Below are 23,455 nucleotides of genomic sequence, written 5' to 3'. Positions count from 1 at the left end.
ATAGTCTGAAATGCTGCAAAGCACAGCAAAAGCTCGCTGCTTTGGAGAGACTCAAATTTGACTGACTTTTTGCATTGTTTGCTTTTTTTGCATAGTCCCGTGTCTTCAGTTTTGTTCTATAATGTAAAAAAAATGCAAGACCCATAAATGGATCCAAACCTGGTGGTGATGATTCCACAGATTCCACAAATTCCACAGTTTCATGTTAGTATACATTATTTAACAATAAGATATTACATCAAAATAAATAAATAAAATAAAAATCAATATCAAAAGAATGTACAAAAGGATTCATATGCAGATACTATTAAAAATGATTAGTTTTTATTTATTCAAAGTAACTGAAGGCATTCCTACAGTCATATCTACATGACCAAAAAAATCGCCAAGAGACAGGATGAGAAATATGGATGCAGTGGAGAGGTTCAGGCAGAGAAAGCAGAAGTCTGTGTTTTGCAGCCATGCAATGATCCAACCGATTGGTTAATCAGTTTAACCTTCTGGCTACAGAATTGTACTAATTAGCAATTCCAGTTCTTAATGACAAAACATCTTTTTCTCTGAAGCAAAAATATATGAAGGATGAATGGCAGACTGCAAGAAACTAAAAGGTGGGTGGATCAACTGAGGGGTGTTGGAGAAGTTAATGAATTTACAGCAAGATGGGTGGATGGAAGGGTAGATGGATGAGTGGATGGATGGGTGGATGGATCAGTGGATGGATGGGTGGATGGATGGGTGGAGCGACTCACGGTTGGCCAACAGGTGGTTCTGCTGGAGGGAGCTGAGGTGGGACCCTGTCAGGCCATGTTGGGTGGAAAGACCAGTGTGACCCAGGCCTGGCTGCCCAGAGCCAGATGAGGGGGGGGACTGCAGCTTTTCCTTATCCCAGGAGGAGTCACTTCCACCTGAGGAGCAGAGACGGTCAGATGGATGGGTGAGTGATGGCTGTAGGCCTGATTAGAGTTAGTCTGTACTACTCTGTAGTACTCTGAATTCAAAGTGCAGACAGTGACACTGGAGGAGATATGTTACAAATTAAAGTTTAGGTTGGTATTTATGTTACAAACTGAAATATCAGTACATGGTATCACCGGTTAAAGCCTGACATTGGGTTTTAGTCAATATTTCTGGAATTATCTATGTAACAAAGAAAGTCTGTAAACAGCCACAATGCCGCGAACAAAGGGGGATATCCATACATAAATCTATAAAACATGGTGGTGGCCAAACAAGGGGTGTCTGTGAAGGCCTTGAATAGTGGTAAGAAGAGCTGGAGGAGGATGGGAGGGAGAGAAAAATCATGGAGGAGGAATGAAACCCATGGTATAATTCTGCTTAATAAGCAGGAGATGTCCTGGGAGGACAGTAACAGATGGTGTTTTTGTAACAGATTGCAGGGAGAGATTCTTTTAATAATAATGTGAATTAAATTCTTCCTCTGTAGAATCCCGACCTGTCCACTGGGGAGTCGTTTGAATGAGAGCAAAAAAACAGGTAGCTAAAGTAATGATGGAGTGCCGCACCTGAGGCTTGTGTGTGTTTCAGTATGCATGATACAGAATGTGTGTGTGCATGTGTGAAATACGGCTCTGTAAAACATACTGTGTTTGGGTCATACACAATATAATGTGTGTAGACTCATTACAATGTACAAAATCGTGCATTGATGGAGACTGCTGATACAGAGTTGACACAGGATGCAGATTTAGGGGCAAAAAACATAAATATTCACCTGCCAGACATTGTCTGGGTTTATCTTCCTCTTGATTAATGGCCAACCATTTACAGAACTGTTTCTCTGCGCTGCACATCAGAATGTTTCAGAAATAGATGAGGCACACCTCAACACCATATACTATAAATAATGCAGCACACTCTAATGTTTGAATCTTTAGGGCCATTTAGAAATGTTGTTGTTTTTTTAAACATTCTTGGGTTTTTTTTTGTTGTACATTAAAATACATCAAATTCATAAAAAAATATTTTGTTAATGTTGTACTGTAAATGACTATGGTAGCTGGATATAGCTGTTAATGAATTTAACATCTGCATAAAATAAAGAGAGGCCCATTATCAGCAAATATTTATGCAAATCTGTCACTATTATTCCTTTCGTACAATTATTGATGTTAGAAAACCCTTTTACAATGTTTGCAAATTTATATCACTTACTCTAACTTTTTAAGCAAATTAATGTTCCCTATGTTATACACTCTTCTACCTCTATAATCAATGATAATGATTAAAAAAAATCTTCCATTTATACTGCCTTATACTGTCTTCTCTCATGTCATTTTTGGACAAGCTGTCGTCAATGCTATATAAAAAGCTGAAAGCATCATATGAAGAATCAGATCCAAGCTTTAGCGACATATTTACAGCTTTAAAACATTGCCAAGCAACTACATTTGTCCACAAAGGCTTTTAATTCTCTTCCAAAATGTTTGCCATTGTGTTGGACTTAGAAACGGAAGCACTGTTAATCTGCGATTGGACAGAGTCCTGGCCGTGACTGAGAGAAACCTTATGGAGGCCGCTTTAAACGAAGCAAAAACCAACATGTCCATGGCGGTTCTGCTGTGTTTTATGGGAGGTCCAATAACTCAGCTGTGTGACCTTTTGCGGCTGGAACGACTGCGCCGGTACCCCCGCGTGCACTTTAGCGGCGTATATCAGCGCCAATGCAGCTAAATTCTCTCCAGTACTGAGACTGATGGCCCATTTGGGCTGGGGCCAGAGACTCCACCAGCCCTGCCTGGCAGCATAATTATCCAACGAGGGAGAAATTGGGGGGTAAGATCCAGAGAAAGGAAGAGACAGTGAGGAAAATAAAAGCAGCGATGTCCGTATCTTACCTATGTTTTAAAAATGTGGTCTGACCATGTGTTCCCTCTTTAATAAGCCCCACCCATCCTTTAACCCACACCTGATTTCAGCAATATATTTCCCCTGGAACCGAAGTGTCATCGTCCTGTTTTGTTCAAAATTAATAAATTAAAAGCCCATTGCAAAGGCTGCAAAAACTTTTCAACCTTACTGGTCTCTCTCTGTGACCTTTGAAGGTACATTAGAATCACTTTTTTGCCTCCAACACCTTGCATTGTTCAACAAATATTGACGCCACAAAATGCAAATGAGATAACAGAAGGTGAGGCCTAGGTATTTTTGTGAAAATTAAGTCATTGCGTTAAGAACCCAGAGGAATGCATCTAAACTCAGCGGAACATCTAAACCCAGAGCAATCATCTGATAATTTGATGATTCCACCAGCAGGAGCAGAAAAACAAAAGCGTGCAGGAAAAACACAGTAATTACAGTCGTTCATGGAGCAGCGTCCTTGATGATCAGCAGAACTGTGGTACTGTAAGGCATTGGCTACGTGTTGTTACCGACAGATATAGAAATAGCATCTTTATATGGTATAGCTCCATTTAGGGTGAAACAAAAAGTTTTTAATACATCCGCATTGACCTGATGAATATGAAAAGTGGTTCAAGGGAGGGGGGTGTAAACCTCACAGCATCCTGGCATCCTGCTCCACAGGGCTGCACCAAATAACAACAGAGGACACAGATGTGCCGCATCTATTGTTTTTTTATTGCATCATACGCACTCAATTTCCACTGCTAATTCGCCTAATTTGCTGTGGTTTAATAAGGCAGAGGAATACATTATAGGGGGGAGACTGCAGTACAGGTAGAAGGAGTGGGTGCGTGACACAACGACTGTTCTTCCACCTGTAGGAGGAGAAGAGGACAGTCTGCACGCAATCATTCTCTAGTTATTTGTCCATCTATGAATGCTCTAGAGATGAACCTGAATAAAGAATATAATGCCGAAATTGGATAAGTAAGCATCTAAACAGCATTCATCTTTAATATAGGGCCTTATTATATAAAAAATGGGGGGGAGTGGCCTGGTTCTCCTGCTGCAGGAGTAATTATATTTCTCATTCGGTAATGAAGAGGTCAAAAAGCTCATTTTACGAAGGCTGCATCTTCCAGCCTTTCCTCAGTGAATGAGGACTCATTCACTTTCAGCGCACTGCAGCACACACAGCTTGCCCTTTGTTTTATTGCAGCAGCACACATCTACCACACACTCTGACAAACAAACATGCACATACACCCAACAAACACAGTACTTAAAATTAGATGGCCACAGAAAAAGGGCGTGGTTCCTCAAAACACAATATAATAATGCATTTCACCCTCACACACACACAAGTACAACGTCAAATGAAAACATACATTCAGTATTTCTGATTCTCTCCTACTCTCTCACCCTCACACACACACACACACACACACACACACACACACACCCTGTCCGGGAGCGCATTAACAGCTTGTAGTGGTGCGGGTGGAGGCTGGCACACTGGCACTCTGTTTGTCATATTTCTTTTGGGCCTCGCCATCTGCCGGGGTGGCATTTTCATGGCTGTTTACCCCAGCTCCCGCCAAGGAATCATCTGCGGGGCATAATGCCGGCAGGCGCGGGGAGCAGGATTAAGTTGGTGCGGCAGCTGAGACTATCGCTAATTTGGTGTAATTGGGAAGAAATGAAGATAAATGAGGGCGAAGAAGGCGCAGGCAATCAGTGCGGAGCACTACAGCTGCGCTTTTGGCCAAACACCCCCCCAACACACACGCACACACCCTACACGAACACACACACACAACCACGCACAAATATGCAGCACACAGTTTTATATACACACACACACACACCTGCCAGACCCACTGCATGCAACACAGCAGATCGAACATGATGGGAGAAAAAAAACCTGTGGATTTCTGCACCCACTGGCCGTCCGTGCCGAGATGACCATGGGTGACCTTCAGGTCTGGAGCGCTAGCAGAGTTGCATTCAGAGCCCCGGCGAATCTGCTTTTCAGCGGGGACTGCAGAGAGATGTTGCGTCTGTCATATGGCCCTGCATATGCTCTCCCTGGGCTACCGAAATGCATTTCACCGTACACACTCACTGTGCTCGCCTTCATTTTGCCTTTCGCAAGCGCAGTCAAACTCTACAGCATGTCAGAGCTACGCAGCCTTACCAACTGTTACAAGTTTGATTCAAGTAAGTTTCAAGACGTCTCACTGAGCTTAACAGAGATGAGATTAAATTGATGTGTTGGATATATTTGTAACACTGCTGATATGCAACAAATGCAATACGTGCATATCGACTCACAGACCTGAAACTTGTATGTACTGTATGTACGTTGCTACATATCAATACATTTAATTAACTAGCTTACTACCTGACTATGCAATGAACTGAGGCTAAAATTATAACAGATGAGGTGTGTGTTTGTGTGTGTGTGTGTGTGTGTGTGTATGAGGGTGCAGCAGAACAGATCAAAAGCAACATCCCTGAATTTGACTGGAGAAGGTGATGCGCAAAATGCTGAGGCTCAAGTACCAGATGCCACCAGCAGCACAGGTTCCTCTGTAATCGACCACGGTGTGGACGCCTGGTGAGGTCGCCGATACACTAATTCAACTCTGCAAAGCCGCAACGGGTATGAAGGCAGCTCATTATGAAACACCTAATCCTCAACAGCAAACAGTAGCCAGGTGGCTTGCTTTAGCTGCCAGCAGCGTAAAATATTATTTCGGTACAGCGCGTCAGGTGTGAACATAACGCCTCTTTTTTTTTTTAAGTCAGGGAAGGATGCAGTGAGCACCAAGGATGCGCAGGCTTATGGCTTTTAAGAAATCACCTTGACTAAAGGTATCAAAGTTTCACAGCATGTGCAATAACAAACTAATGAAGAAAATGAAATTAATTCTTTTCCCAGAACAACATGTAAATGGTCAACAAGAGAGAAGAGTTTAAAACAGGATGCAAAAATGATTAAAAAGTGTTAATTGTTGTGTGAATATGCATGATCCAACCATCTCTGTTCCACATTCAGAGGGACTGGAGAGATAGAAAAGAAAACCAGACATTGAGCTCTACGGAGCTTGTGCTCAAAGAACAGCTGCAAAGAGCACTGGTCACATCTGCATCATTTCAAAAACCCAATTATTAAGTATGACAATCAATCAATCTAACTTTATTTGTAGCACTCTTTTCAATCTCATTTCATTGTGTGAGATATCTTGATGAACAAAAAAATTGCTTTTCAATTATGGGTATGGGCAAGCACAAAGAAATGTCTATTTACCTGTATGTACTGTTTTAATATCAGTATTAATTGATTTGATTTACATGGTTGCATTATGCTGTGCAGCTACACATAACTGATAAATCCCCATCATACGTAAGGCAGATATGTGAAATGTTTTTGCTTATGATACATGATAGAGGTATTTTTTTGTTCTTGAAGCCTATAATACTTCCAGTTAATGAACGGTACCTAAGATACCATTTAAATAAACTGAGCATCGAAGCATGAACTGATTATCACTGATTCCACTTGAAACTGCAGAATTTCAAAAGGCAATTCATTGTTAACAATCTAATAATCTCTGATTATCAGCAAATACTTGCTTCTGCATTACCCTTTTATAATGAGCCTCACTAGTTAAGCTGACATTTGCACAAAACAAGCAATAAGAGGGGGGAAATGGCTAAACAAGCCTTGCATAAATTCTTTTTTTTTATACGCGCACTCTGCACTAGAGCTACATGACTATATCGGAGAAGCTCTGCAAGGACATGTTATGCAGTAGTATAGCTAGGTAGTATAGTTTGTGCAACCCCTCACTTCTCTCTGTAGAGTGTGGCCAGATTGAATACAAAAAGTGAAGTAACTACATCTGATTTTCTAAAACCTGCTTGTCCCAATCAAAGTCAAAGGTATAGGAAGGACTAACCATTGGACAGGTCATTAATCTAACAAAAATATTTAAAACATATATCCATTTACAATCAGTACAGGAACAATTCCCATGGAGCCACTCAGGGTTAAGTGTCTTGATCAAGGACTGATTCAAGGTATTTTGAACCTGTGACTCTGTGGTCGTCTGGTTCATAGGTGAGTGTGTTACCCACTAGGCTACTACAACCATAGCCCATATTCTCCAGTGCAACAAAAAATCCTGGACCACAGGATGCCACAAAATCTTTTAGACTCAAAAACCGAGCCATTCATCTCGGCCCTTTTAGACCCATAACCTTCTCAGCAGGGGATTGAAAAACGAGCCCCTCCTAACAACTAAAACCAAGGACAGTGTCCAAAGCGGAACAGTGTTAACCTCATCTAATGGGGGCAGCACAGAGCACTTACCAACAGGCCCTGAGGCACGAAACGAACCGGCGAGGCCCCTCCAGTCAACCCCAACCAACACTCGTACCTCAGCCTTTTTTGGTAAATACAGAACTAGCCGCTTTGGCTGACGCTTCTCAATTAGCCAAGGCCTATTTAAGGAGCCTCCCACATTCAGCTTCTCATCACGGGCCTCCAAGTGCGTCTTACATTGTGCTGCTCGCTGGCTTTTGTGTCGCCCAAGACGGAGCAGTCTCTCACTTAGCCTCATCACAGGCACACATTAATGGCCATCAGAGAGCCGTGTTCCCTTTGAACGACATGCAGCAGCTCGTCTTTGATCATAAGTAGAGCTCGCTTCACAGACGGGGGAGGAAGATGTCTCTTTGATATTGGGCCCCGCGTTTACATATGAATGAGTGCCATGGAAGATCATCTGAGAGAGAGAAAAGGACGGGAGGAAGAACAGTGGATGGTCTTCTTTTCACACTAGTTGGCAGCACTTCCGCTCCACCTGGGCACTGGAGAACGTTCCGTCGTCCCGCGACCCGTAGGTCCGTCAGCCATTTATCCTTGACTGGCCACGGCTGTTAGGAAGTGGAAGTTCGGGGGCTTAACAGGTTTTCATTAGGCGTCGTTCTGAGGCTCATTTGGAATCAATCCCCTCTCGGACACTCACGCCGGGCCCCACTGTCAGTCCGGATGAAAAATGATCCAGGGCTGCAGGGGGCCCCGAGCGGACCCTGCCTGTTGTGCGTGCCCGGGTCCGTTAATACAGTATCATCTGGTCGGAAGAGCGGACAATTCCCACATCTCATTACCGCCAGGAACAGTCCCATTAACCAGGCCAAGGGTTTTAGACTAAATACAACGAGACACACACACACACATGTGTGCACATACACAAAATAATTTGCACTTTCTCGAGCATCTCAAACTTTTAGGAGGTGTGTGTTTCGTCTCACCCTCGACATGCTGCCCTGTGCAAGTGGTCAGTGAGTGGAACTCCAATCCCTTGGAGGCAGATGATTTATGGAACATTAATTCCTGACGACTGTAACTTGGGGAATATATTTCCGCCAAAGGACAAAAGATTGGGGAGATTTCTGATACGTCAGCAGCTCTGCTGCCTATCCTGTCTGCGGTGACAGCAGGTCTTTGATCCATAAACATTTTGTAAAGATTGAGCATGTCTTTACGAAACGTTTCCCACTGGAATCTATGCTGGAATCACATAAATTGAGCGATGTGATATTGACTGAGCTTCTGAGAGCAAACTGTGTCGTATTGTAGAGCACCTCTGAAGATCTGGCGTCTTACATTACTGCGCTTTCCCACATGGGGCACTGTTCACAGAGAACAGTAGAAGCGGTAAATTAACGCTGTGCACGTTCTCATATCCAGAGCCACATGTAAAAGTTGTGTGGGGGAGGAAAAAAAAAAAAACGCCAGAAAGCCGATACACCCGCCTCAGCACACAGGCTCAACACGGATTACCCCTCGCTCTCGACATGGTCAATATTTTACTGAAAACAAACCTCTCCCAGAGATCAAGTGACTGCAGAGATTAGTCAGACAACAGTGGAGGAGCGTCTCTGGTTACAGCGAGATTTGGGGAGAGAGGAGAAAAGAGAGGGAGTGAAGAGGAAGAGAGGGCCGCTGTGTTCTGAAGCACTTGTGCTCAACCAATGATATGAGCCTGGGGTTAGAGTGAATCTGCAGGTCAAATGTAAACTGCAGCCCTCGCCTCTGTTGAACATATCAAATTCAGTAGAGGATTTCAGTGTGAGCAAGAAAATAATGTCGCCATCAGCTTTAAGACATTTTGTTGCCAGGACAGAATCTGGAATCCTGTCTAAATAAAAATGTGCATTAAACCTTCATGTTTTTTTCTGATTGGCTGGTAGATTAGAACTATATAACGGCAAATGAGTTCCAATCAGATTTAATCAACATTCAAAATGAATATGCTAGTGACACAGTGATATAACTAAAAGCCTATTTTATTTTAAAAGCTTGCGATGAAAAACCTTAACTTTTTGCACAAATGAATCATATACGCAGATCCAAACATCCTCTCATAATTTCAGTGCATATTCTTTGCTATATAATTAGTTGCTATAACTGAATAGTGAGGTAAAAGAAATGCAAACTTATGCAACCTGCTTATTGATCAATTTAATTTGTATTTATTCACATTTGTTTGTTTTTCAATTTAATTTTTGAGCAATTTAATAATGTCCCATGTAGTTTAGGGACACAGAAGACAACAGTGCACATAACTGTTTTGCTTTGGTGTCAAATTGTAGAAGCCACTCTTTCCATATCAAGCATACAGTACAGGCCAAAAGTTTGGACACACCTTCTCATTCAATGTGTTTTCTTTATTTTCATGACCATTTACATGGTAGATTCTCACTGAAGGCATCAAAACTATGAATGAACACATGAGGAGTTATGTGCTTAACAAAAAAAGGTGAAATAACTGAAAACATGTTTTATATTCTAGTTTCTTCAAAATAGCCGCCCTTGTAGAGCCGCTCTGATTACTGCTTTGCACACTCACACTCTTGTTCCCAGAGGTGTTTAGCACTTGTTGGCCCCCTTTGCCTTCACTCTGCTGTCCTGCTCACCCCAAACCATCTCGATTGGGTTCAGGTCTGGTGACTGTGGAGGTCAGGTCTCCACTTTTTCTTAAGTACATAACTCCACATGTGTTCATTCATAGTTTTGATGCCTTCAGTGAGAATCTACCAACGTAAATGGTCATGAAAATAAAGAAAACACATTGAATGAGAAGGTGTGTCCAAAATTTTGGCCTGTATTGTATGTAACAATACTTGCAAAACCAGCTCTCGACAGAGAAGAAAACTAAATGTTTTAGTATCAGTGTGTACAAAATGAGTACTGTTCATTTACTCTGCTGACGTGATACAGATTTATGCTTTAAAGACCAAAGAACATCAAAAGCCGTTGTGCAGTAGTGTGTGGACAATGTGACTGGTGAACGCCTTGCTAAATACCATTAGTTCTATTGGCCATACGCCAAAGCCATAATGAAATTAGAGGCATTTGGTCAATGATCCTCTTGTGTGTGTCTTTATTAAACATCTTTATTTAAATACATTTTTTTCTGTGATATTGATCACTGTGTTCATCCACTGAGCCACTGCACCCACTTGAGCACTTACCAAATGCTCGGCAGTTTCACAAAATGTCCTTTGGATTGAAAATCGGTTAAATTATGTATTTGATTTGATTTGCATGATATAAAGTGATATTGATCATGAGTTACGTGTTACCAAGTGTCAAAATGCACAGCTGTCAACCGCCTTGTCTCCACATTGCCCTTTACAACACATACATTTGTGAAAAATTGCAAGTAAAATTATGCAACATTCCAGAATGTTTCCACGATGGACTACATGACTCGCATCAGAATGGCTTCAGTAATTCAGAACAATGACCCTTGGTGGGAGTCATCCTCTAAGCCGGCTAAATGAAGGAGACATTTGCCCTCCAATGACAAAACGGTTCAAAAGAGGAGGAGAGATCAAATGAGAGGTGAGATATAGACTGAAACAGAGAGAGAGAAGATGGAAGAAAAATGCTGCTTTCTCTCTCCCTTCTTCCCTCCCTTCCTCCCTACACCCACACCTGGTTTTTGCTAACTCGGCAAATCACATGTCTGACAGACTCCTGAGCGTCTTTAAATAATGCATGGCATTTCTCTTTTAACCTGTCAGTCGCTCCGAGTCCTCCTCTGATGTCATTTGTGAAGCTGATTTTCTCTGACAGGCCTCCATTAGGCCAATGCCCCCCCCTCCATTCTCCTGCTCCTGCCTCTACAAGAAACACATGTTCCTCTTTCACCTCTTCTTGTGTTTTATTTTTCTCTTACTCCACGTTCCATCTCTCCCCCCATTTCTGTCGCCCCCTTTCTACCTCTTGTTAACAGGGCCGTATTTATATTTAAAGACCCTTTCACAGGCAGTACTGGTGAACACAATTTCACATCTGTAAGCCGATGACAGCAAGTGACTGAACCCTCCACCCCCACTTTCTCCTGCCCCACTGACACCACTGAGGCCTCCAGTACTTTCATAGTACAAACACTTCATTCAACACCATAGGCTGCAATGCATGCTACTTCCTCTCCTGCCACTGCCATCGCTGCTTCCTCTCCTGCCGCTGCCATCGCTGCTTCCTCTCCTGCCGCTGCCATCGCTGCTTCCTCTCCTGCCGCTGCCATCGCTGCTTCCTCTCCTGCCGCTGCCATCGCTGCTTCCTCTCCTGCCGCTGCCACCGCTACTTCCTCTCCTGCCACCGCTACTTCCTCTCCTGCCACCGCTACTTCCTCTCCTGCCACCGCTACTTCCTCTCCTGCCGCTGCAATCGCTACTTCCTCTCCTGCCGCTGCAATCGCTACTTCCTCTCCTGCCGCTGCAATCGCTACTTCCTCTCCTGCCGCTGCAATCGCTACTTCCTCTCCTGCCACTGCCATCGCTGCTTCCTCTCCTGCCACTGCCATCGCTGCTTCCTCTCCTGCCGCTGCCATCGCTGCTTCCTCTCCTGCCGCTGCCATCGCTGCTTCCTCTCCTGCCGCTGCCATCGCTGCTTCCTCTCCTGCCGCTGCCATCGCTGCTTCCTCTCCTGCCACTGCCATCGCTGCTTCCTCTCCTGCCACTGCAATCGCTACTTCCTCTCCTGCCACTGCAATCGCTACTTCCTCTCCTGCCACTGCAATCGCTACTTCCTCTCCTGCCACTGCAATCGCTACTTCCTCTCCTGCCACTGCAATCGCTGCTTCCTCTCCTGCCACTGCAAACGCTGCTTCCTCTCCTGCCACTGCCATCGCTGCTTCCTCTCCTGCCACCGCTACTTCCTCTCCTGCCCCTGCCATCGCTACTTCCTCTCCTTGCCATCGCTACTTCCTCTCCTGCCCCTGCCATCGCTACTTCCTCTCCTGCCCCTGCCATCGCTACTTCCTCTCCTGCCCCTGCCATCGCTACTTCCTCTCCTGTCCTTGCCATCGCTACTTCCTCTCCTGCCCCTGCCATCGCTACTTCCTCTCCTTGCCATCGCTACTTCCTCTCCTGCCCCTGCCATCGCTACTTCCTCTCCTGCCCCTGCCATCGCTACTTCCTCTCCTGCCCCTGCCATCGCTACTTCCTCTCCTGCCCCTGCCATCGCTACTTCCTCTCCTGTCCTTGCCATCGCTACTTCCTCTCCTGCCCCTGCCATCGCTACTTCCTCTCCTTGCCATCGCTACTTCCTCTCCTGCCCCTGCCATCGCTACTTCCTCTCCTGCCACTGCCATCGCTACTTCCTCTCCTGCCACTGCCATCGCTACTTCCTCTCCTGCCACTGCCATCGCTACTTCCTCTCCTGCCATCACTGCTTCCTCTCCTGCCACAGTCACTACAACCCCTGCTACTGCACTCTGGGAAACTGTGTGGAAATGGATTGTCGACAAGCCAAGCTGATCCAAGCTCTGTAAAACTGTTTGGAGGAAATGAAACTGATGATCAAGAGCTTCTCTGTTCCCATCTGCAGTCCCCCTCCAAAAGAGAAAGTGTGCTTTCGAAGTAGGCTGATTTCTACTTATTTATGTTGTTTTAGAGCTGCCTGAAGTGAGTGTGCTGAGGTCAGCGCAGGGACAGAAGAAAAGGAGGCAGAGATTGAAACTGAGCCGATCTCCACAAACTGCCTCATGTAGATAGATGATGGTCTGTTTTCCATTTTTTTTCTTTCTTCTTTCTTGTGACCGATCCACAAGGGGGAGTGGGGGAAGAGATTAGCTGATTCTTTGATGTTCTTTATTTTAAAAAAGCTTGCCATCAGAGAGGGAGGGGACCTGAATAAAGAAAAAAAAAAAAAAAAAACAGCTCCCGGGAAGGAAAGAGAGAACAAGGAAAGATAGAGAGGTGGGAAAAGGGGTAGGAAAAAGAAAAAATTGAGACAGCAGCTGCTGTCTGGGGATCAATGTGCTGGCGACGTGAGAGCGGGTTAACACCGGCAGGAAACCTTCTGAACCTGTTTACTTAACTTAAGAGGGAAGTTGCAGACACAGACACACACACACACACACACACACACACACATGCACGCCCTTGATCTACACAGAGTGAAAAGCACCACAGCAGCGCGTTGGCACGGTGATAGAGGGATCTGGAAGCTGACTTCTAGGAACAATCACTGCTGTTAAGCTTCCAGCTCTAAATCCATCCAAAAGACAAGTTTGCCTAAACAGCGTGTTAAATGCTGCTGTTCACAAAGCATCTGGTGGGGGAAAAAGAGCTCGTCCCTCAAAATGTCTTAATCTGACCCTGTACTAGCCAGCAGGGCGACTGAACCCGTAACTGTGAAGTTAGTGTGGATTGGATTATCTGCAGGGTTAACGCAGGTTTCGACAGGTCACATTTAAAACATTGTAAGAGCTTTTTAAGAACATTATGAATGAAATACACCCACACTGATAAGAAAATGAAGGAAAGAAAAGACAATCAGAGTTCTACAGTCTCCTACAGTATCAGGCAATTGCTATTATAACTCTTTTTTTAAAGCTATGTAAGATCACCTCCAGTTTAAAAGTTGATCCAAGAGGTCACCTACATACCAGTTGTGCCAAAGTTGGATTCATTTTATGGGGTCTTTGAACTTTTGTGATTTGAAAGTGACTCCACTGACTTGCACCATGAACATTTAACTTTTGTGTCTTTTTGCAAAATGTGCAGTGGTCTTCTACTCCTTTAATACGTTAATAAAGGTATGTCATCCATGTCGGTGTATATTTAAAGCTACTTAAAGCAATAAATGCTAAGACTACCAGCAGAATTTCCAGCCTTTGGTCCTCAGAAGCAGCAGAACAATCATAAAAACTGGCAATGTCTGAACAGTCTTTCTGTGTTACTGAAATTTTAAACCAATGGCCATGAGCTTTAACTCACTCATTTTGTTCATAAAATTCAACTTGATTTAGCACGACCATATTTAGAATAGTGTACACACACGTAGATATCCCTCTAAACTGCAGAAATTCAGATTTTTAGGACTGGAAGAGCTAGGAAAGGTACTCTCTTTCAATGAAATACGTGACTATATGAGATTTGACATTTGGTACCCACTAAGGTATAGGTCCAAGGACAGAGACACACATTTGTCACTGATCAAAGGACATGGCCCTCACAAATGTCTGACATTTTGACCATAATTATCATTATGGTCATCACCGTGGTTACTCTGTGTGATGGTGTGTCTGGTCAGTGGGAACTGGGTCTCTGTCTCTCTCTCTCTCTCGCACACACACGTACCTACTGTCTGCTCAGTGACATTCACCGCTTATTAGTGCAGTCACTTCTGTCTGCACTTCCCTCGTCGCCCTGTTCCCGTGTCAGGTGATGTTCACCTCCTGCTTTGCGCCGGCGATTTGGTGACGTTCATGAGATCACATGATCAACTGAGTATTCATTGTTCAGAAATCCATCTGCTCCTCACCAGCTACTGCACCCCTTCTGAATATTCAGGCTCATGTGCAGTGTATGCGTGGATCTGTGTACTCGGTAGACAGTGATAAATGTGTGTGTGTTTGTGTGTGTGTTTCCTGCTGGCCTCACTGATAATAAACAATGCTCTGTGTGTGTGTGTGTGTGTGTGTGTGTGTGTGTGTGTGTGTTCTCATTGCTAACGCAACAATCTAAATGCACAGGCAGGTTGCGGCCATTAATCGTTCGACTCAATAAAACACACGGGCAGCGCCACTGCAACGCGTGGGCTAGGCCAATTACCTGCCCTCGCCTCATCGTGAGCACAAATACAGACACACACTCCCTCTCTCTCTCTCTCCCTCTTACTCACACACTGCACCCGGTCTCCTTCTGTCATTCCTTCATCTTCTTAAAAGTGCCTTTTAATCTGCACAGCCATTCTATCACAGCACTGTGTGTCTATGAATGATTAGTATGGCAACTGGTGATGCTTCCATACGGAGATGCCAATGTGCAGCTTTATTACAAACTGTGTTAAGGGGTGTGTGAGAATAAAAAAAAAACGCATCTGTGTCAGTCGGAGTAATAAGTGTAGTGAAATACGCACGCCTCCATCTGTGTGTACGTGTGTGTGAATGCATTAGTGCATTAACGTGCTTGAATGACTGTCGTCGTGTTGATGTTTGTTGAATGTGCCTCATTCCCTGACCCTGAGTATGTGTGTGTGAGTGTGTGTGTGTGATGTACAGAGAGAGAGAAAGGTGTATGTGCAAATGTACAGGGCATCTGGAAAGTTTTGACACTTTTTCCACATTTTGTTATGTTAAAGCCTTATTCCAAAATGGATTAAATTAATATTTTTCCTCAGAATTCTACACGCAACACGTCATAATGACAACATGAAAAGTTTACTTGAGGTGTTGGCAAAAACGAAAAAACAGAGAAAGCACATGTACACAGTAGATGAGTTATAAAATAAAATCGGGGGGGATAGTGAATTTTATTGTTTATCAGACATATTTTGTGCTGATGACAGTGCATATGGTGGGAGACCAACTGTGTACTGTTTTTTATTGTTGTTTAAGCAAAAACATAATTAATATATTCCACTATTCTAAAACAACATGTCATGTGTCAGATACTCATATTAAGTTCCAAAGTCTGGTAAATTCATGCGGTCTTGTACTTTTCATATTAAGACACATTAATACAAACTAGTTTTAAGAAATCCTTTTTTCATTCTTTCGTTTGTGGTGCCCTGAGCGGTTGGCCCTGTGTCACCTGCTATACTACTTACTGAGGTTAAAAAAAGCTCAGGTCCATCCTGTTTCTCCTGACCATCCTTGAGATGTTTCTGCAGCTTAATTGGAGTGCACCTTTGGAGAAACAGTTTATTGTCCATGATTTGGAAAGGCACACACCTGGCTATATAAGGTCCCACAGTTGAACTTTCTTGTCAGAGCACAAACCAAGTATGAAGTCAAAGGAAATGTCCGTAGACCTCGGAGACAGGATTTTTCTCAAGGCACAAATCTGAGGAAGGTTACAGAAAAAATTCTGCTGCTTTGAAGGTCCCAATGATAACAGTCATTGGGGCCTCAATCATTCATAAGTGGATGAAGTTCAAAACCACCAGGACTCTTTCTAGAGCTGGCCCGCTACCTACATTGAGCGATCAGGGACCTTAGTCAGAGAGGTGATCAAGAACCCAATGGTCCCTCTGTCAGAGCTTTAGGGGTTTAGAGAAATCAGGCCTGTATGGTAGAGCAGCCAGACAGAAGCCACTAAAAGGCACATGGCAGCCTGCCTGGAGTTTGCCAAAATGCACCTGAAGGTCTCTCAGGCCATGAAAATCGAAATTCTCTGGTCTGATAAGACAAAGATTGAACTCTTTGGTGTGAATGGCAGGCATCATGTTTGGAGGAATCCAGGCACCGCACATCACCAGGAGAATACCATCCCTACAGTGAAGCATGTTGGTGGCAGCATCATGCTGTGGAGACTCGTCAACATATAGGGAAAGACGACTGCAGCAACATACAGAGACATAATCGATGAAAACCTGCTCCAGAGCACTCTTAAACTGAGACTGTGGCGATGATTCATCTTTGAGCAGGACAATGACCCTAAGCTCACAGTCAAGGAGTGGCTTCAGGACAACTCTGTTAATATCCTTGAGTGGCCCAGCCAGAGCCCAGACTTGAATCCGATTGGACATCTCTGGATCTTAAAATGGCTGTGCACTGATGTTTCCCATCCAAACTGATAGGATATGTGTGGCAAGCTTGTAGTGTCATATTCAAAAAGACTTGAAGCTATAATTGCTGCCAAATGTGCTTTGACAAAGTATTGAGAATATGCTCTAAATACTTACGTACGAGTGATTTCTCAGTTTTTTTTAACCTTTAATAAATACCTTTGCCAAAACCTCAAATAATTTATTCCACATTGTCATTATGGGGTGTTGCATGTAGAAAAAATTCATTTAACCCATTTTGGAATCAGGCTAAAACCTAACAAAATGTGGAAAATGTGAGTGAATACTTTCTGGATGCAGTGTACATATATGCAGTTTTGAGCATGCATGTGACCTCTGCTGAACTGCTTGTTTTCAGTTGTAGCTACATTCTTTACATGCGTGTCAGTGAAATTGTGAGCCTGTGTTTGTGTGTGTGTGTGTGTGTGTAATTTGTACATGGTGGGTCTCTGACCTGTGTTAGAGTTGAGTTCCTCGTTCTCTGACTCTGTGCCATTTTGGCTGCTTGCCCCATGGATGCTGTTCATCGCCATCAACTTCATTTTCTGTAGCTTCATTGCTTCAGCCATCGCTGCAGCGGTCAGTCCTACACACACACACACACACACACAGAGAGAATCAGGACCTGTGTACCAGAGCATGCACTTGTTGGTAGATTTAATTCTCATACTGCAGTTTCACATTATTTCATGTGGACAGCGCAGTCTGTGATCCAGGGAGGATGAGGTTTCATATGTGTGGGTGTACAGATGGGCCAGATGAAACCATTTCAAGTGCATGCAACCAAACCCACAGAAACCAAGGAACAAACAGAAGCTTAAATTGCCCCACTCTGTTAAAGCCTTTAGTAAGAGAAATGGACAATCGTAAAAAGACAGAAATTGAAGGGTCTGTATACTTTAAAGAGTTCTGATGTAGAAAAAACGTTCCACTGGGTGGTCTGGTTCTGGCCTGTCTGTCATCCTGGCAAATTAAAAAGAGCTAAAGAGAGATGATGGAGGTGGCTTTTTTTTTTAAATATCAATTATTCTACTACGAGTACCATCACAACCTCTTCTTACAACGATAACTTATACCCTGGTCTTGGCCAGAGCAGAGATTGTGAAGCCCCTCAGTGTGTGTGTGTTACTGCTGTGTGAAGGTTGTGTATGTGTAACAGTATTGTTCTGCTACACTGGGTCCTAAAGTGACTCCCCTGGAGAGCCTCTAACACCAGAGAGTGTGGAGCCCCCAGGGCCTCACCACCGCCCCTCCACAGCCTGACCCCAGAGCCCCGGGGGGCCAACGAATCCCAGTGGACACATGCGTTCACTTCCCTTACTTTCACACACACACACACACACACACACACACACACACACACACACACACACACACTCAGACAAGCTCATCAAGGGCTTCCCAGCCCCGGAAGCCATCGTCACTCTGCCCAATTAGGCCTCTAATTAATTCAATTAAACACCGAAGTGATGCATTAAGTAATTCATTAACCAACGACGCAGTGCCGCCTTGGTCTATGTGATCTAAATTTCTTCACAAATCAGGACGAAAAAAAAAAAATTCTATTCCTCCCCAGGTCCAGGCAGCGTGTGTCACCTTGATCTAATTCATCAGGGATATCGCCTCCAACTCAGCGCGGAATGGAGAGAAAAGGGAGCGTCGGAGATGAGTTTTAACTCAGACCACGCTGGAGTCCATTAGTCTGCCTGGGTTATAAGTTCACGACAAATTCCGTTTTCATTTTCCACGAAAGAGCCGCGGATAAATATTAAAGCGTGGCCCGATTCCTCTTCTCACTAGACAAAAGGCAAACAAACAGGGCCAATTATTCAAGCAGGAATATTCGGGAACAAGAAGAATAATGACAGCCCCTCCGAGGGTTTACGTTTTAAAACCAGCCCCCGCTATTTTTACGCAGTCGGCCCTGTCTGCCACGCTTGCCCTGGGAAAGCAGCGAAAATGTTTTCAGTAGCTGAATTTAAACAGAACGTCACAATGATTGATTCATTTTATTACGACTTCATTTTGCTGCCTAATCCCACAGCCTCGTCACAGCGCAGTGGAAACTCAAGACTCTTGCTGAGCTCAGATATGTGTGTGTGGTTGTGTGTGTGTGTGTTTGTGTCCATGTTGGAAGGACTGGGAAAGTGTATCTAACTAACCCAACTCTCAGGAAAAAAGAAATATATATCTTTTCGTGTGCACCTACCTGGGGACCCAGTGTCAGGGCCAACCGGGTGCTCCGGTGACTCGAAAAATCAGCACCACAGACAGCTACCAACTATTATTCAACTACTACATGTTATTCATGTTTTAACTACATGGAATAAACACATGACTTGTCAGGCACCCACAGGCTCCCAGCAAGTTCAGAAAATCAATCGATGAATGAATTTTTGTAAAAACAAAAACGTTGAAGAAGTGAAAGTCTTGTTGACTGCACACACATCTGTGGAATGGTGTGTGTGTGTGTGTGTGTGTGTGTGTGTGTGTGTGTGTGTGTGTGTGTGTGTGACCCTGTTACACAAGCGATTGGAAGGAGTAGAACCCGACGAGAGAAGAGTTAAGCGGCACCCGCTCGGCGCGTTGTCCCCACGCCGTCTCTTCTCCGAGGACCAGACACGGTGGCGCGCATCAGATCAAACATAACTGATGTCTGAGCGAGGCGGCGACCTTGTGGAAATGGGACTCGGGGATAAAAGGGGGGCGGCGGTGTCACAGGGTGGGACGTCACGGCGTTCGCTGTTTGTCTTTCGGACGTGGACTCAGATGCGCACCGGGGACCTTTGAAGAATCCTGCGGGACCCCCGCGCGCCAAGCGGCGAGCGAATGAGGGAGGCAGCGAGGCACAACAGACGGGCGAGGCAGCCATCCGTCCCTCCATTCATTCCCGCCTCTGTCCCCCGGCCCGTCCTCCCCTCCCTCATCTGCAGTGATCTGACAGGCCAATCTCGCAGATAATGGTTAACTCAGGCCGCCGCGCCGCCGGGGTGAGACCCAGGTTACCGCTGAGCTTTTGTGGCCCCTGCATGGGGTCAGGGGCCGGCTGCTCCATCCTGGACCCGACAGCCCGTTCACGAGCAGGCGGCGACGGCCATTTGATTACAGTGGCGTATGAAAGACGGATTCCACAGCACCTTTATCCTTCTGTTAATGGCTGCTTCAGAGAATCGATTTCGTTTCATTTGCTGTTCTTGTAGGTTGGTCGACAGAATAAAATGTTACATATTTACATTATTTAAATATGTGTCTTCACCTACACAATGACTTTGATTTACTTTATTAATCTAATAATGACCTACGTTATTCAGTTAAAGTAATGCTTGTTGAAACCTGTTTTTTAAATTAGGTACAGTAAATATCAGTGGCACTGTGTGTATTTCAGTATATTCAGCAGTTTTGTGCATGTTTGGATTACTTTTTTTTTTATTCATTTTGTGAGGGTAAATAATATGAATCTGGCAACAGTGAGCAGGCTACTGGTTTTACTGGAGGCCCATTCTTGACGCATGCAAGATAAAATTCACATGAAGTTATTCTCTTATATTGAAGCCATTCTAAATATATTTCACTATGAAAACTGGGGTGGTCGTAGCCTAGTGGGTTAGACGCTCGCCTATGAGCCAGAAGACCAAAAAGGCACAGGTTCAAATCCCACTTACTACCATTGTGTCCCAGAGCAAGACACTTAACCCCGAGTGTCTCCAGGGGGACTGTCCCAGTAACTACTGATTAGGTCTCTCTGGACAAGGGTGTCTGCTAACTGCCATAAATGTACATTGTGCAAAATGGGGAAAAAAAAAACATGGAAGCTGATATTAAATCGCTTTTTAAACGCTCTCAATTGTTCTAAGGGTGTGCCGTCTGCAATATGATGATGTGCACTGATTATCATTCAGTTTTAGTTCAATCACCTTGACTACCTGACCCTCACCCACAAGTTCTGAGCTCAACAAGCGCAGATCTTTAACTACTAGAGAGTGAGATCCTGATTTCATGGTCACTCTCCTTCCTCAAATGAATTCAAGCCTTCTACTTTTCTCCTTTTCTTTCGGGGAAAAAAAAAAAAGGGGGAGCATCTTTTATTTCCCTCTGACAGCGTGTACCAGGAGCGGTATCGGGTGTGCCGAGAGGAGAAAAGAATGAGAAAACATTGCTGAGTGGGAGGGTCGACCTTTCCTTTGACTCGGCAAAGAGAAAATATTACTTTCTGATTCCAGGTCTGCTGGTAAACTGAGACGGCGGAAGAGCTGAGGCAGCGGGAAGGGGCGGGGGGCTTTACTGCGTCTAATTCAGCGATGGAATTTCCGAACGCCGCAGAGAGAAGACGAGCGCTCAACAAAAGCAGAGTCGTCGCAGGTGAAACCGGAGCTGACAACGTACGGAGCTGAATGTGTTCGCCGAGAGCCTGGCTGAAATGACTGGAAAAGGAGACTGCATCACCTGTGGGGTGTGCTGAAAGAAATGCAAGTGTGAAGTTTCAATCACTCACTCACTCACTCACTCACTCACTCACTCACACACACACTCACACACACACACACTTTAAACTATGAGAATTTGCCACAAATGTAGCCTATTGAACCCATAAATGAAATGGTAGATGAATTAATATTTTATCATGACACTGATTTGATTGCATTTTTTAATACCTGCTACTAGCTCAATGTATATTCAACACCAGCAAAACCACTGGCTTGTATTCTATTGTCGAATTTCATAATATATGGAACACTGACAAATATGGAGACAGACAATTGTAAATGTCACTCAGCCTTTGTGTTGCATTTACATTTACATTTACGGCATTTGGGAGACGCCCTTATCCAGAGCGACTTACAACGTGCTTTCAAGTTACCATTGATGATGAGATCAATTCCGGTTCACTAGGACCCCAGCAATTCTTTTACAGCATTTATCAGACGCCCTTATCCAGAGCGACTTACATTCAGTAGTTACAGGGACAGTCCCCCCTGGAGACACTCAGGGTTAAGTGTCTTGCTCAGGGACACAATTGTAGTAAGTGGGATTTGAACCCGGGTCTTCTGGTTCACAGGCGAGTGTGTTACCCACTAGGCTACTACCACACAAAGTTGCTTGTTTTTTAAATGTTTAATTCTGTGAAAGACCTCGCCTGAGTTGGGTATGTGAGGGTGTGTGTGAGTGTGTGTGTGTGGTTGCTGTCCGTTCACTAGACTGCTGGGACTCTAATTAGTTTTAATTATGTCAGATGCTGGAATCAAAGCACACATCACTAAACCAAGGGGAGGGTGCATTAACACACACACACACACACACACACACACACACTCACCGAATGCGACAATAGGCCATCGCTTCCTGTTAAGCCCTTGAACACAGCACACGTTCGCTTATCACCTCTGATGATCATGACATCATTACGTTCATAGAATCCTCTGCATGGTGCCTACAGCCGTTTGCTTCTGCTCTGCGTCCCTCGCTAATTCAATTCCCAAGCACTAAGAGTCCTTTATGATAAACATCTCCACCTCTCTGCACCTGATACCCTCACCTACACACACACACACACACTGGCAGGCTGATGACATTGGCCGGGAGGAATCCATGTACCAGACACTTTCAGCTTTTGACGCTCTCTGACTGATTTGGAGCTGTGGCTGTATTTGTGGGGTGATTTGAGGGTGTGAAAAGGTTTAAAGTCTCCCTGAGACTCTTGAATTATGAGACTACAGGGAGTCTCTATGTCTGTGTGTTCGTGAGTGAGAGGGAGAGAGCCCTGTTCCACTCCCCAAGAGGGAGAAAAAGGTATAACTGACACACACACACACACACACACACACACACACACACACACACACACACACACACACAAAGGCAGTAAGAACACCCTCATCACACAGATTGGTTTACAAAGACAGCTCTTCAAAGCTGTGGGAAACTCCCATGTAGTTACAGCCCAAATACAATGTAATTACAGAATATTAAAGTGGAGCTGTCTGTGGTGCTGAAACCAAACAATGACCAACAACAAAACTCATACTTTACCTTGTAAACATGGACAAACAAAAGAGCAGACTTACAAGACACATACCTGTACACAGAGGGAAAAAAAAGAGATTGACCCATCAGGTCATAGGGGTCATAGTGGGTTACTCCTCTATGAACCAGAGGACCACAAAATAACAGGTTCATACCCCATTTACTACCATTGTGTCCCTGAGGAAGACACCTGGGGGACTGTCCCTGTAGCTACTGATTGTAAGTCGTTCTGGATATATGTTGTAAATGTAAATGTATTTAGATGAAACACAACGAGTTTCACAGGGTGGTGGAAGCCTGGTGGGTAACACACTCGCCTATGAACCAGAAGACCCAGGTTCAAACCCCACATATTACCATTGTGTCCCTGAGCAAGACACTTAAACCCTAAGTTGCTCCAGGGGGGGACTGTCCCTGTAATTACTGATTGTAAGTCGCCCTGGATAAGGGCGTCTGATGAATGCTGTA

The 23,455-nt window shown here is 44.4% G+C and overlaps 1 protein-coding gene across 4 annotated transcripts in view; it reads right to left on the bottom strand.

The window, feature by feature from the left end:
- The window catches only part of dacha (dachshund a), a 103,170-nt gene that overhangs the window by 21,661 nt on the left and 58,054 nt on the right, over positions 1-23,455 (bottom strand). For 3 of the 4 annotated variants that reach the window (XM_028984622.1, XM_028984624.1, XM_028984625.1), the window contains exons 3-4: positions 17,421-17,552; positions 753-908 (exon numbers count right to left, since the gene is read on the bottom strand). In XM_028984622.1, coding sequence (XP_028840455.1) covers positions 753-908; positions 17,421-17,552 — 288 coding nt within the window. The remainder of the gene's footprint in view (positions 1-752; positions 909-17,420; positions 17,553-23,455) is intronic. The other variant, XM_028984626.1, reaches the window with a different exon arrangement.

Source organism: Denticeps clupeoides, chromosome 6 (assembly GCF_900700375.1).
Source record: "Denticeps clupeoides chromosome 6, fDenClu1.1, whole genome shotgun sequence".
NCBI lineage: Eukaryota > Metazoa > Chordata > Actinopteri > Clupeiformes > Denticipitidae > Denticeps > Denticeps clupeoides.
This window is presented reverse-complemented; position numbering and strand designations above follow the sequence as displayed.